Genomic DNA, 15,080 nt, shown 5'->3' on the forward strand with positions numbered 1-15,080 from the left:
CCCACTGCAAAAATAAACTTTTCTTTCTTTTTCTTTTTATGCTGTGGTTTTCTCCAGTCACGCTTGGTTTACCCGTAGTGCTTCCGCTGGCTCGTATTCATCTAGAGGGGGCAACCTGAGGGAACACTGAGCGTACTCTTTATAGGTCCAGCAATCCCCCAAGACCCGCCTCTCAGCCACTCAGAGAGAGGGAAAGCAACCCCCCCCCCCATGTCACTACCATGCCTGACAGGCGGATCTATGAGACCGCTGCCCCCTACCTGCAGTGCCACACATGCGCCAGACAGTCAGCACAGGTCTCCCCTGTTACAACCCCCAATTAAAATAAAAAACAAAATCAAAATACAAGAAGGACCAGTCATCATAATGACCGAATACTGCACCAATTAAAATACGAGGTGAACATAATATATCATTTAAGAAAATGTTGGATTTTATAGCAACAGCGTAGGTCCCTATTAGGAACAACGTCAATATTTAAAACTAATAAGTACAATTTCACAATAGAAAAAGTGCAGTTATTGTTTTGCCCTTTTATTCCTTTAAGATAAAGCGATAAATAAAATGATAAAAAAAAAAACTTCACATTTTAAAAGACTTGGCAGCTGTTCTGAACTAAATAATTATCTTCTGCCCAAATGGGAAGGTGTATTTCTTGTGTGCATCCTGATAAAACGGTGAAGTCATATGCCAAATAGAAATATTTCCTGTAGGAAGTTTGCTCTTTGGATTCAATGCAGACTCAAGTAGGTCAGCTTAACTATAAATACTGTTGCTGTAGAAACGTTTTTAAAAAGCACAACAAAAAGAGAGGAGCCAGTTTGAGGTCAATACTGTGCAATACTTTGATCTATAAGAGATTCAGCATTAGGCTATATACTAGGCATTAAGGACTGATAACACTGTGTAACAATTTTTTTTTTTTTTTTTGTTCCTGGGTAGTAAGTGTTATTTCCTAATTGCTTTTGCCTCAAAAGTATAGAAAATGGCTATTATTCCCCACAAACTTTGCTTTTGTGACCAGGACAGTGGTATTTCAAAATATCACTATTTCCAATGGGAAAACGAGCAAATGTGTGTCTTTTCGTTCACATAAAGTCAGAAAAAAACAACATATGAATCCAAATTAACATGTATTTATACTAAAGTTATACAAAAATGACTACAAAAGACTTAGAAGCGAGTAGTTTTTCGAGATTTATGATTTCTGTATTTACAGTATAATTGTAAATCTTGAAAAACTACTCACTTCTAAATCTTTTGTAGTCATTTTTGTATTACTTTAGTATAAATACATGTTAATTTGGATTCATATGTTGTTTTTTTCTGACTTTATGTGAACGAAAAGACACGCATTTTCCCATTTTCCCATTGGAAATAGTGATATTTTGAAATATCACTGTCCTGGTCACAAAAGCAAAGTTTGTGGGGAATAATAGCCATTTTCTATACTTTTGAGGCATAAGCAATTAGGAAATAACACTTACTACCCAGGAACAAAAATTGGGTTACATAGTGTAATGAGTCCCAAAGCGGAACGTATGTCTGAGTGCATCCTTCAATTAAATGTTTTTTTTTCCCCATTTGTTTTGATCTTCCATTTCAGTATCCAATTGTGTAAATTAAAATCCAGCAAGTTACTAATGGGTATTAACCAACTCTCAAGTTACTCCATGTTAATATACAGTATTTGAGAGAATAGTTTTTTTTCTATTCTTTAATGAAAGAAGACAAAATCATGTTAATGTTACAAAATAAAAAACAAAACGCTGAAGAGAACCTGAAATATATTACTTAAAAAGGAACATTTGTTTTACCTCAAAAAATAGGAGTAAACGCTTTGAAAATATGGCCCTAAATTCTCTACCCTATTTTGTCAAATATTATATATTGCTCATTGCTCAATACCCATCTTGTAATGTTGTGTTGTATCAGAGCTGGTCTCTACAAGCGTCCCCCAATCAGGATCTGTGGAAGCATTTTATGTGGTGAGTGTACTGTAAGCAGCAGCCTGTTTCTTTAGTTCAGCTTCTAGGAGAGTGCTACTAATTAAATATGGAGATCTATTTCCCCAACTTGGGGCCATGTACTAATCTCCTTCACAGGATATTGTAATAAAAATACACTATGGAAGCAAAGGAACAAGTTGGTTAGGGTACAAATCATGTTTCAAATGTTTACATTTTAGGTAACTTTTAGGTATTTCGAACATGTGTGTCTGATCCAACAGCGATTTACTGCAGTTTACGTTTGTTTATGGATGTCATTGTTTGATGTGAATGAACAGGAAAAAAAAAGTAATATAAAAAAAAAGACTGGAAAGAAATGTAATCAAGCACTAAAGACATTACATTGTGGTTGCATGTGCCATCATTAAAGAATATAATTCCTCAGCCATGCTGCAGGGTAATGAATCAGTGCACAGCGTATGCCCACAGGCAATGTGATGGACAAAACTTTACCAGGGTTTTGATAAATGTGTGCCTCATAAAACGGTTTCCTGTCCAGGGGACTTAGAGAATGTATGGCAGTGGAGTTAAACTGCACCCCTGTAATAGAGGTTGAAGAAAGGAAGTTGAAATGATTACTTCTTGTGTCGGTGCTTGTTGCTGCAGGGCTTTCTTTATTGTTAAAGAATGTGTGCTCTAGAGCAATGCACGAAGCTGGAACTTCAGTAATCACAGGCTAACTGCAGGGCTCCTATAAAAATCCAGAACAAGGTGCCTGCTTTTCAATGCTGTGGCCTCTGCTCTGACGTATGATGTCATACGTTTAACTGCAGTGCAGTTTATTAGAGAGCCTGTTATTGCTAATTATTGTCAGATGGTAAATTGAAACAGGGTTATTGGCTGTGCTGGGGACCTTAGCCCCCAGGCAAGGCAAAACTATTATTTTTTTTTTCTTTTCTCATACCTTTGTAGTTAATAAAAGCATTTAGAGAATATTTGAAAAGGGACATTTTTGTTAACCATGCAATTATTAACACCAACTACATATTTACAGTATAAGGATACCAGATGTCTTTTAACGGTATTGATGTCTTCTGTTGGTGAACAATCTGAGCTGTTACACACATTTGAAGTAAGCATGTGAAATCTACAGTAAATAGGTCCTGACTGTCATCAAAAATGGTTCATTTTGGACACATTTGTGCAAATACACAGTTAATTGAGTTTTTTTTATTAAAGTGCTGTACATTTTTTTGGGGCAGATTGCAATTTCACCTGTGTTATTAACAGTGCCTTGGGGTGATTCGCCATGAAAGACACTATAGAAATGTAATATTGTATGGTAATGGTTGCAGGTATGAGAATAGTTTGATTTCTATAGGCTATAGGCTGTAGGCTACACTAATTACCTAAGCCTGTAGTATTAATACTAATCACTTTCGTATGTGTTTTTGTGTGCATTGCGTGAAATACAAACGGTTGTCTGTCTTTTATGCTGCAGCCAACTGTAAGCCACAGTGCCAGAATGGGGGGATGTGCCTGCGGCCCCAGCTCTGCGTGTGCAAACCAGAGACGAAAGGAAAAGCGTGCGAGCAAAAGACTGTACCTCCATACTCCCCTCCTCATCACCCGGGGAACCGACAGGACACTGTGCCCCCCCAGAGACCCATCCCACAGCAAACCTCTCAGCACAGCGTGATCCCGCAGAGACCCATCCCACAGCAAACCTCCCAGCACAGCGTGATCCTGCAGAGACCCATCCCACAGCAAACCTCCCAGCACAGCGTGATCCCGCAGAGACCCATCCCACAGCAAACCTCCCAGCACAGTGTGATCCCGCAGAGACCCATCCCACTGCAAACCTCCCAGCACAGCGTGATCCCGGTGAGACCCATCCCACAGCAAACCTCCCAGCATAGTGTGATCCCACAGAGACCCATCCCACTGCAAACCTCCCAGCACAGCGTGTCCCAGGGCAGGCAGGTCGCTCAGCAAACCAACAATGGAGCCCAGATGACTCTGACAGTGAAGCAGCAACCCCCTGCCATCGTCCCCCAGCAAGTCCAGCAGCAGTAAGTTCTGCTTTATTATAATTAAGGTTTTAACAGATATGTAAAAAAAAAAAAAACACACACACACACACAAATACATTAAACCAGTGTTTATCCTATAAGAAACATTGAGCCTACTGCTTATTTTGTGCTCATTAGCTAAAGTTAAAGGTTTGTGAAGAGGGTCCAGCCAGTGTGTTTCAAATCCTGGCATTATTCTATTAGATTACTGTTTAACCTTAGCAGTGCTATTCAAGAGTTTTTCCACAGCCTTTTCATTTATTATCCAATAAGAGTCATTGATTTTGTGCCGGTAGAGAAAGCTGGGTGCCCTTCAAGCCTTGGTTTCTAAAGCTGAGGGAACACAAAGCCACTTTGTAGCTTAGAACTTGGTTAGAGGAATCTGGGTTTCAGGTCACTGCATGGCACACCAGGGAGATCTGGGGTTTGATACAGCAAAGTTGCCTCAAACTAGGTCTCCCAGCCTCCTGGAACCATGTTTCAAGCTACTGTTCCTGAAAAAGTGGCTTTATGTTCCCTCAGCTTTACTTATTAGAGATTTGTCAGTTCAATTGTTTATGTTTGATAGCTCCCGAGCTGTCTTTAACTTTAATTGCATGTTAATATTTATGCTGTCAAGGGCTTTTCTGTTAGCCATACATCCAGAGGGGTAAGTTAACATTTATATTGACTTTGTTGTGGGGCCCCTGTGATTACCTTATACTGCGGGTGAAGTGCTAATCTGATTGGATACAGCAACAACTTTTCTATGTCAAGAATATTTTTGTGCTGATTTTCAGGATATAGGATTTGGCAGTGCAGCGTAAATTACTAAATAAACCTTCTCTTGACTTCTATTTACAGTAAACCTGAAATATCTGTATTCAAGCAATGGCCTTCACATTTGTAAGTGCCACATGAATACTATCATATGCTTTTTATTGTATGTCATAAAAAATGTATATTTATATTCAGGTAGCTTTTAAAAGATACAGGGTGCAGATTTTGTGTAAGTTCCGAAAACAGATTCATTGAGTGTAAAATAAAAATATAATTATGCAACATTTGTACTTTTTTCAATATCTATTTTAAATATCACTGAGAATTGTAACTTTTCTTGAATAGTTACTCTGTTTCGCGTTTTCATTTATATCATGTAAAGCTGAATGCTGAACAGCAACACAGTGAACCAGAAGGTGTTCTAAGGGGCTGATATGAGAGGTTGATTCGGTCTAATAGAACTCTTTGTTATGCTCAGCAATGTCTTTGATGACCAGCAAAGCAGAAAGATCTTTAACAGTGCATGTACTTTTTGTTGTTGTGGCGTTTCGAATGATTGAATAGCACTAATGAACACATGGGCCTATACATTATCTGTTATATGAAGATAGCAAAAGTGATTGAAGGACTCAACCTACGAGACTGTCTCGCAATACTTCTTGCTATCCTCGAATCTGCAACAGTGTGTTTTTTATTGCTTAAATGTTCAACATCTGTGGCTTGCATTCACTGTACTGGGTGGCATTTGTTATAAAACTGGTTTTCTTCTGGTCATAGGCTGACCTCCTGTACACCCGAGAACACATACAGTCATGCAAGTTTAGAAAGCTTAGATCTTTCAGTGTGAACTTTTATTAGTTTTATACTGCTTTGGAGAATAGCGCCATTCATGCTTAATGTATAGTAGGTCTACTGGGTGTTGTAGGTTACAGCTCTGCAGCAATGGAAAGCTTTATCACCAGCTGTACTGTGTATCACGACTGGCTGCATATTTATGCAATTTAGATATAACTTTTCCTTTTCAGTGTTAGATAATAAATGATTGTCTGCAGTATACTCTTTTGATGAGCCTAGTATAAGCTAACAGAGTAACACCATATTTTTAACCACTCTCCTTGTCCCTTTCTTTATACAGATAAGTGATAATAAAATGAGGTCGGCCAGGGTGCCTGTGGGCTTGCCTGTAAGCTGCCCAGACCTGCGTTGTCCTCCGATGCTGTAGCTCTGGGTGGCAGCATGGTGAGTCTGCAGTGTGTAAAGAATTGGGTGGCTGACGGCACACTCTTCAGAGGACAGCGTGTGTTCATCTTCGTCCCTCCTGAGTCAGTGCAGTGGTGGTAGCGGTGAGCTGAGCCTAAAAATAATTGGACATTCTAAATTGGGAGAAAATAATTGGCGATTACTAAATTTTAATAATAATAAAAAAAAAAAAAAAACCCACATACTCTCTGTGTTTAACCAGGCTCTGTCTGTTTGTTTTTTTTAATAATTGTAATTGAAGCTGAAATTTTGTTGGCTAGGTTGTCCATTGTGCATTTAGGAATTTATTTTCATATGGATGTGGAACTTAATTACGTAGCTTACCCTAGGGAATTGGACCGTTTTGTTTTGCAAAATAGCAATTACCATGATGGAGTGGTAATCAAGGAAGAGAAGAGACAAGACAGATGAGCGCTTTTCATGTCAAGGCAAAGGCGAACTCTAATCTGCTTTATTCAAGGCCCTTATAGAAAGGCATGGGCTGTCTGAAACAGTGATGCGACAGATGTGTTGACTGTGCCTTGCCAAATTTAAAGGAGCTTCATTTTTTTTTTAACTAAAGAGGAATATGCATAATAAAAGCCAGATGTTGCACAGCATATCAGAACAATAAATGCAGTTCTCAGCTTCTGTCATGAGTACAATATTTCTTTCTATTTTATTCTGGATGTTGGGGCGTTCTGTTTATCACCCATACAGTATATCAAGTTAATTTATTTCCTCGAAATTGGTTTGCAGAACTAACTGTATCAATCTTAATTCAATTATGGGAAATGCTGAATGAACTGGTATGTTTATGTAAAATAATTAAGCAAACATGGAGCAATTTTACCAGAAGTGAATACCACTAAAAAGTTAATTGGAATTTAGATCCTAATACCATGAAACACATATTGATTGTGCTGGGGAATGATAGCTGGGCTTTTATTGTATTTCGCATTTGCTGCATGAATTAGTATTCTACCATACCAATAATTTACGAATATCACTAGACCTGGATTTGGAGTGTCTGTACAGAATGAAGACCCACTGCTAACATGTTAGATTATAGGGCATACACAAACTACCAGTGAACTTTTCCGTCAAAGCCTGGGAGACGTTTGAAATTAAGATTTAGATCTGAAAATTAACATGTGCAAATGAGTGAAACAGGTCCAAAGCCTGCAGCCTTGAGGAACGCTACTGGACATGTTAGGGGCCAACAAAAGCTCTCCTATACTGCATTATGAGATTCTTTGAAAGTTTTTTAAATAAAAATTTTCTTCTTTCTACTTTTTTGTTTTAAAAAAATTGGAATTCAATAATGGTGAGCAGCAATCGCTCAGTGCTTCCCAGGTGAAGTAGCGGCTCTATCAGGTGCAGGTGCTGATGCAGGTGAAGTGGCTGGCATCCTTGCAGGGGCTGCCGCAGGATTGCTTCTTCTCTTGGGATCTCTTGCACCCTCTTCACTCACTTGGTCCTGGCACTTCACTGGCATCCTCCTCACTGTCACTGCTGCTGGGAGATTGATCTTCGCCAACCCAGTCTGCTTCAGAGCCAGATTCTTCATTTTCTGTCTCTGCTGCATCAGAATCATTGTTTGGTAAACTTAGCAGTAATTCCAAACACTGCTTTGCTGTCATGTGTCTTCTGTGATCCATTTGCAGTATATATTGGGGTAACAGTGAATTTCAGGGTAATCAGTGTAATTAGTACATACATTTGGGAAAGGTCTGGAAAGCACAACTCTGTATCTTAAATTTTAATTCCAAAAACAGTCAAAATGACCGCTTTGGTCATTCTAGTGTTAAAGTTATATGTGGAAAAAGTTTTTAGGATGTTAACAATGAAAAGAAAAATTACAGGTACATTATTTAAACAGTTGTAGCAACACGTGGGGATGTGCAACGCTATATTTTTCAGAACCCCACTACTTACTCTTTAAGATAATATGCCTTTTTCTCACCAACTTTAACTTGACTTGTATATACAGAAGTAACTTTTACAGTAATGCAGTTTGCATTTTCAGTCTCCAGGAAAATCAGCCCTACCGTTAAGAATGCCTTGCTTTCAAAGTAAGTCCAGGATCGTAAACCCACAGACAATTAAACTGTTTCACCAATTAGTTATTACACATTTTTACTTATTATTAAATCTAATTAAAGTTATTTGGTGGAAATGTTTTCATTCTACACAATGTCTTTGATGGTGGTGGGTACACATTCCCTGCAGGTCCGGGATATGATCCTACCCAGTTGTGTGACACTTTTTGTAGGGGCTGACTACATGTCAGGCTATGAAAAAACCTCTTAAATGTCAGGCTTTCGATAACCACTATAAAACCTTCATGTGGAAACTCCAAATAGCTTAATGATGACATGAAGCAACGAAAGCGCAACAGGGAAGAAGGATGTCTGCATCACGGTTCATATAATCCCTGTGATTTAATGTCTTGCATCTGGGAGTGATGTGTGCTGGAATAGCATGTGGGCCAAACTATTGGCACAGCAATTACTCAGACTCAGATGAATGACTTCACTTCCCGGGCCTCTGATGTAGCTGCCCAAACATTCTTCATGCAATACATACTGCACGTTCTGGTTTTTTTTTTCAGCTTGATAAAAAGGGAATCTTTGTATTGACCACTGACCCTGAGTGGGTGTCTCATTAAAACCACCTGTGAGGAGACTGTGGGCAGAGTCAGACACAGGTCATGCTTTATGAGACACTATCGCTCTCAGCTGGTTAGGGCACAACGGGGGCCTAGTCAGTTGATTATTTGCTGGTTTTATAGAAACAAATTATTTTTAACAACTGAACTGTATGACGTTTTGGTACCACTTGCACTTTCACAAAGTCATTTCTATGTGTATTTTAACGTGCTAGATCATCTTTGTTCATGTCTCAGTTATGTAACGAACAAGCCCAGATATTTGGTAATGTTTGAGGAGTCATCTTGTGAAGGGAATTGTGTAAACAAACATCAAGAGCTTGATTTTTGGACCCTTCAATAAAAGTATATATTCTTATGTTTTATATAATACTAATTATTGTGGAATAATTCACTTTGCTGGTACCCATAAACTGCAAGAGTTGATTTGATGAGAGAAGCGCACGGATTTAGCACGGGCGCTATTTATCTTAATTAGAAAATGATCTAAATAAAAATATGATACTAATATTCATGAGCTGATATAAAAGGATGTGCGGCCAGGATAAAAATGTCATGAAAATCCATATTCTCTGCCAGCATGGAGAGTGCCGGCCAAATATTTTGTTGAGACTGGAATTATATCTAATGGTTTTGAACTTTTCTCAGCTTTGGAGCATTCTCTATGAATTCATGGCAATTTCCCTTGAATTAATGGCAATGTTATTATTTTTAGAGACAAAACATCTCTTGGAATATAAGCTTGGAATAAATTCAGGCATCTAAAATACCTGAATAAGCATGCCTGTTAGAAGTAGATAAAAACTGATAGTGTCTGGGTTATGAACCCTGGCTGTTGGTCCACTGGATAAGTGGTTTTCATGTTATTCTTTCTTCTGGAGTTCAGATAATGGTGGTTGAATAATGCTTCATTCTTTACTTTATATCAGAACAGTAATTGGTTTCCTTCCTTAATCGCTGACTGCTTTTAAGTGTCTTCTGTAAATGTTCCTGTGTTGATAAACAGTGTTCTTATAATCCCTATAAGAAAAACAAACAAAAAAAAAACACCAGAGAAAACTAATTAGCGCTTCAAGTTGCAGGATAGTTTAGAAAGGAAAACACACCATGCAGTCAGGATCGAGTAGCCGGTCTTCTCTGGGGATTTCGGAGGGAGTGCAGGTTAGGGAGGCAAAACCAGCAGGAATTGTTTCTCCTGATTGTGCTACAATAGATCCTACCGGCCAGGCGCCTAGTGAGCTCAGGAGGACATCAGAGTCTGGTAGATCGCAGACAACTGCTCTCAAATGCCTTGGTATAAGAGAGGAAGCTGGCTTGGTGGTGGGAACAGAGGACACACACCAAACCTTTGCATCTGCTAAGCTGTGTGGGCAATTGCTGCGGTGAGGGGAAAATAAATAATTGTATGTTCTAAACTGGGGAGAAAAGCAGGGGGTAAAATAATTGGGCAAAAAAGGGAAACACACCACTAACTTTACAAAACTACAGCAAAAAACAGTTTAACAGTGTAGTGCTGCAGTGTTTTATTTTTTTTTTTTTAAACTTTACCCTACATTGGAAGATCAGTAAATAGATACTCTGTGCTATTATAGGCTCAAGAGTGTATGTACACAGTATTTAAAAGTAATGGGACATTTAGTTATTTGAAAGGATATTGGATGATGCCTATTTATAATGGGCTATTACTGGTGATGCCTGTTTCAGCCAGCAGTGGAGACTGACCTCTGGGAACAGAGCTGAGAGAGCCAGGACTATGAAGGCATTACCATTATCTAGTTTGACGTTAGTCTTCAAACAGGCGGCAAGTGGGGGATTTTTTACTAAGGGTATTGATATTTCTAACATATTCAGTCAAATCAAATGCAATGATGGATTCGTACTTTGAGTTGTACGAATTATTTAACATATTTAATATTTACATGCTGATGTATGTGGTGAAAATAAGCAAAAAAAAACCAAACAAACAAGCGAACAAAAATGCATTGAAATGTGTTACTCTCTTAAAGCAATATACAAACTGGCTTTTGGATTACATTTCAATTACTTTTGAATGAGTACTGACAGGACCTTAAAGTCCTAATTCCAAAAATATATGTACAAACAAAATGTTGTCCTGTTCAAAGGGAATTTCAAAGGAATTCCCTTTGAAATTATAGGACTTCATTTTGCATTCTTCAGCTTGACAAAAATAATTCTTAAAGGGTTAAAGGCCTCTAATTGAAATGCAATCCTTGGGTGGGGATGTACTCTGCAATGCAAAAAAAATGTGTATATTTAAAGGACTGGGTGGATAATGGTTTGAGAACGTGCACCATGAACGGCATCCCCCTGGTCTCTAATCCTCATAATCTGTGGTTGTAGAGGGAATTACAGGGACTCTGTGTCATTCAAGCCCTGTCTGTCAAGCACCACCTCCTGCCTCTATGGGGTTCTGCCTGTGTCCTGCAAGTGAATAGAAATGTGTGGTCTTGACCATTTTCATAAAATCACTGTTAAAGGTGACTTAAACCGCAGGGCACACCATGAGATTATATAACATTTGTTGTTGCATTTTCACATTATTACCCACTAATACCCCTCTACCTGTTAACCTCATTCTGAAATAAGCAAAGTGATCTGTGTAAAATGTACACATGTGAGGTATGTTTGTGTGTGTGTTTTCTGCATTTTAAATGCATCTAAGCCTGTGTGTAAAGTTTATACCTTATAAAAGTTTATCACAGTAAATTTACCCGATACTATTACAGTTTTCCCCCCATGCTTTTCCTGTGATTGTACTTTGCATTTACCGTAGTTTACCATTGTTTGCCATTTTTTTTAAATTATGCTTTACCATACTGGCTTTACAATATACCATGCTTTCACATGTGCCTTATTACACTTTGCTATACTGTGGGAAACTTTTATAAGAGGTGGTATATTTTCATTTCTTCAAGAGAGTCTGCGTATAAATCCAGTTTTATTTATATTTGTGTTGGTATATTGGTGCAGAAAGCTATTTGAAACCCAAGGGGAGTGCTTTCCCTGCAGTTAAGGGAGCTACTGGTCACTCACCCACCCAGTCCCAGTGAAGGTTGCCCAGGCCCTGTGCCTCCAGGCTTCATTGTCCTGTAGGGGTGTGCTGATACTTGCATTTGAGTAATCACCTTTAAGAAATGTGTTAGTTAGTTTATGGTGCAGTGCTGTGTGATACAGTGCCGGTATGGATTCTGTCCCCTGTCGGTGCGATGAGATGAGGTTAAAAGCTCTAAAACCATGAATGCTCTTTTGCATTGTGGTTAAGAGGCTTCTCAGCAGGAATGAATGAAGTGAGTGGGTTAATATTCAAAGTGGGCATTTCTAAATAGGGTAGAAAAACAGGAAAATTGAGACAAAAAAGTAAATACTCCCCCTCCGATCTTTATCTACAGGCATTATTCTTGGAAGAGGACATGTTCTCAGCCTTTGAAGTGTATAAGACATGCATTTAAAGGATTATGTGATTACTTAATACCAGGTTTCTATCCTGCCAAAAACAGTCTTTTGAAGATGACTATGTTTAGTTTTAGAAATTATTACATAGACACATAAATACTGTAATTAGCTAAATAAAAACAATTAAAAAATAATTAAAAAAACACAGTAAACCAGTTTCAGCTTCTCCTCATAAAAGTTTGCTATGGTAAATGTGCAGTCATTTTGCAATATGATCAACAATGAAAATCCCAGCAGCCTTTTATATGGGGGAATGAGGGGGTTGACAACCTGAAAGATGTACTCCCAGAAAATTAAACCCAAAGGGGGCGCTGAACTTCCGACAGCAACAGCTGCTGTTCTTTAGAAGGGTCCCATCCCACAAGTGAGCAGACTGAACAACTGAGCTTCCAAACGCTAACAGCATCAGAATTCTGGGTGGGATGGGATGGCTGCAGGCTACTTGAGAGTAATAAGGGCATATATATATATATATATATATATATATATATATATATATATATATATATATATATATATATATATATATTTTTTTTTTTTTTTTTGTAGTGCTGCCTTATCAGTACACAGTGCTGTTTACCTGCGGTATTCTTTTTTTGTTTGGGTTCCATAAACTTTACAGTAAAATATCGGTATGCTCCAGTGTGTAATTATATTCTTTTAAATACAAGTTTATTCAATTCAGATTTCATCACAGACTTTGTTTATCAGGATTTTGTCTTCTACTGCAGTACTGAACTTGACAAAGAGAATGCTGTCCCTCCAACTTTTGTACTTCCCTCCAGTGCTTGCTTAAAAAGCTATATAAAAAAAAACCTTAAAAAATTGAAACCCATGCTGTCAACAAAAACAGAACAATCCCCCAATCACTGCCATCTAAAAAATATACCAAGATGTATTGCAGACGATGTATACATCCAGTCCACTAATCATGGGAAAACAAGTGAACTCAGTCCTGAAAAAACACGGAAATTAACTAAAAAAAACTAAACAAACATCATTTCACATATAAAACTAATTTGATACATTTTCTACCAGGTAATTGTGAACAGCAAACAAATTGATTCGTTATTTTAAACCAAAGGAACTGAACTTTATAATGAACACAACGTGAACAGGATCTTAGGAAATACAAATGTTAAACAAAGTCTTCTGTGCATGGAGGGGCTAGTTGTAGCTTGTCTGCACTGCCCCAGTCTCCACTCTGTGACGGTTAGTGGATAGGAACGTTTCAGTGCTTTGGCAGCACCACCTCGTTGTTGAACTAGCTGTGTAACTACTATGACTTCAGATAAAAATGACACGCTGTTATTTCAATGAATGAAGCATCAATTACTAATTAATTTGATAATTATGTTGGAAAATGCCAACAGTTATTTACTAAGCTAGTTAATTGGGTATTTAATACATACAGTAGTTATAATTAAATAGCACACTGATACTGTGTAACAGAATGAAAGGTGCGAGCTTACCTCCACCCTCAATCACATTATTTTCACAGGAACACTGAGTTCTTTACAACGCAGGAAACAGTCACTGTGGTAGGGTTCACAAGTATAAATATTTATTGTGATACTGCACGCAAATTTTTTAAAAGACAACTTATGCTCACTGACTAGCAGGTTGTAACTACACTGACTGACATAATAATCCTTTCTCTCCTCCTAAGGAAAGACACAGCATTTTATAATCCTCAGGATTAATTATTGAGTAAACATTTACACCTGGGATGATTTTACACAAAAATAAACTATTACCCAGAATTCATTCCATTTACAATACAACATTCATACTTTTACAGTCCACATGTTTCTTCTCACTTCTACGTATTTGTTTAACAATCGTTAAACTAATACTTTACTTAATTCGTATTATTATCATTGTCATTATTATTGTTTTGTCCTTAACTATTACCAATAAAGACTGCATTAGCATTACCCCTTCCATTGGAAGATTATCGAACATATGGCTATAACAAAACCTTTGTTCCACATGTATAGCTACGGCAACTTCGTTAATGGAAGTACCCCAATCTAATTACAGCAATAAACCGTCATATATCAAACACACTTGATCAACAGCATGCACAATATATAATAAACCCACAGCTCTATTGCCAGTAGAATAACAATCACAATGATAATCACAATAACATGTAGTTCAATATTACAGTATTATTTGTTTAAGCACTAATCTTATAATCAGTGGTTCACAAACAGTTGATAAGCTTTTAGTTATTGTATTGCCTAACTTGGCTTTTGTCTCCAGAGGCCAGTAGCCCACTTACATCTGCTCTCTAGTTCATGGGTGTAGAAGAGGAAGCTGGCTTGGTCGTGGGATCGGAGGATGCACACTGAACCTTCAGTTCTCCTGAGCTGTGTGGGGAATTGCTGCAGTGAGGGCAAAAAAAGTAAATTGTTGATCAGATTGAGGCTAAAATAATTGGGCAAGACTATTTCAGGAGTGTTTAAAATGGTTTCCCAGACAAATTGATTCGTTCACAGTTCAGGGAAGAGACTTATAAAGTTTACTTTGCAATCTTCAGGCTGCTAATAAATAGTAGAGGATCAGAAGATGACCGTATATGCCAAAGAGGCTTAGTCTAGACAGCGCTCCTCGTTGCATGCTCATTTGCGTCTGTCAATTTGAATTCCAAATGCATTTGAACCTTTACAGCTGGGTTCTAGCAGGCTTGCTGTAAGCTGCCCAGAGCTGCGTTCTGCTCCGACGCTATAGCTCTCAGGTGGCTGCATGGTGAGTTTGCAGTGTGAAAAGAAACAGTCGGCTGACGGCACACACTTCAGAGGACAGTGTGTGTTTGTCTTCGCCGCTCCCAAGTCTGCGCGGAGGTGGTAATTGGTAATAATAATTGGATACTCTAAATTGGGAGAAAATAATAAAAAAAAATATTGGCGA

General features: G+C 38.1%; 1 protein-coding gene across 7 annotated transcripts in view; it reads left to right on the forward strand.

Moving 5' to 3' along the window:
- The window catches only part of LOC121316754 (latent-transforming growth factor beta-binding protein 1-like), a 130,564-nt gene that overhangs the window by 8,661 nt on the left and 106,823 nt on the right, over nt 1–15,080 (forward strand). For 5 of the 7 annotated variants that reach the window (XM_041251898.1, XM_041251901.1, XM_041251900.1 and 2 more), the window contains exons 3-4: nt 3,451–4,021; nt 4,865–4,906. In XM_041251898.1, coding sequence (XP_041107832.1) covers nt 3,451–4,021; nt 4,865–4,906 — 613 coding nt within the window. The remainder of the gene's footprint in view (nt 1–3,450; nt 4,022–4,864; nt 4,907–15,080) is intronic. The other 2 variants (XM_041251899.1, XM_041251907.1) reach the window with 1 other exon arrangement.

The sequence above is a fragment of the Polyodon spathula genome, chromosome 6 (assembly GCF_017654505.1).
Source record: "Polyodon spathula isolate WHYD16114869_AA chromosome 6, ASM1765450v1, whole genome shotgun sequence".
Classification (NCBI taxonomy): domain Eukaryota; kingdom Metazoa; phylum Chordata; class Actinopteri; order Acipenseriformes; family Polyodontidae; genus Polyodon; species Polyodon spathula.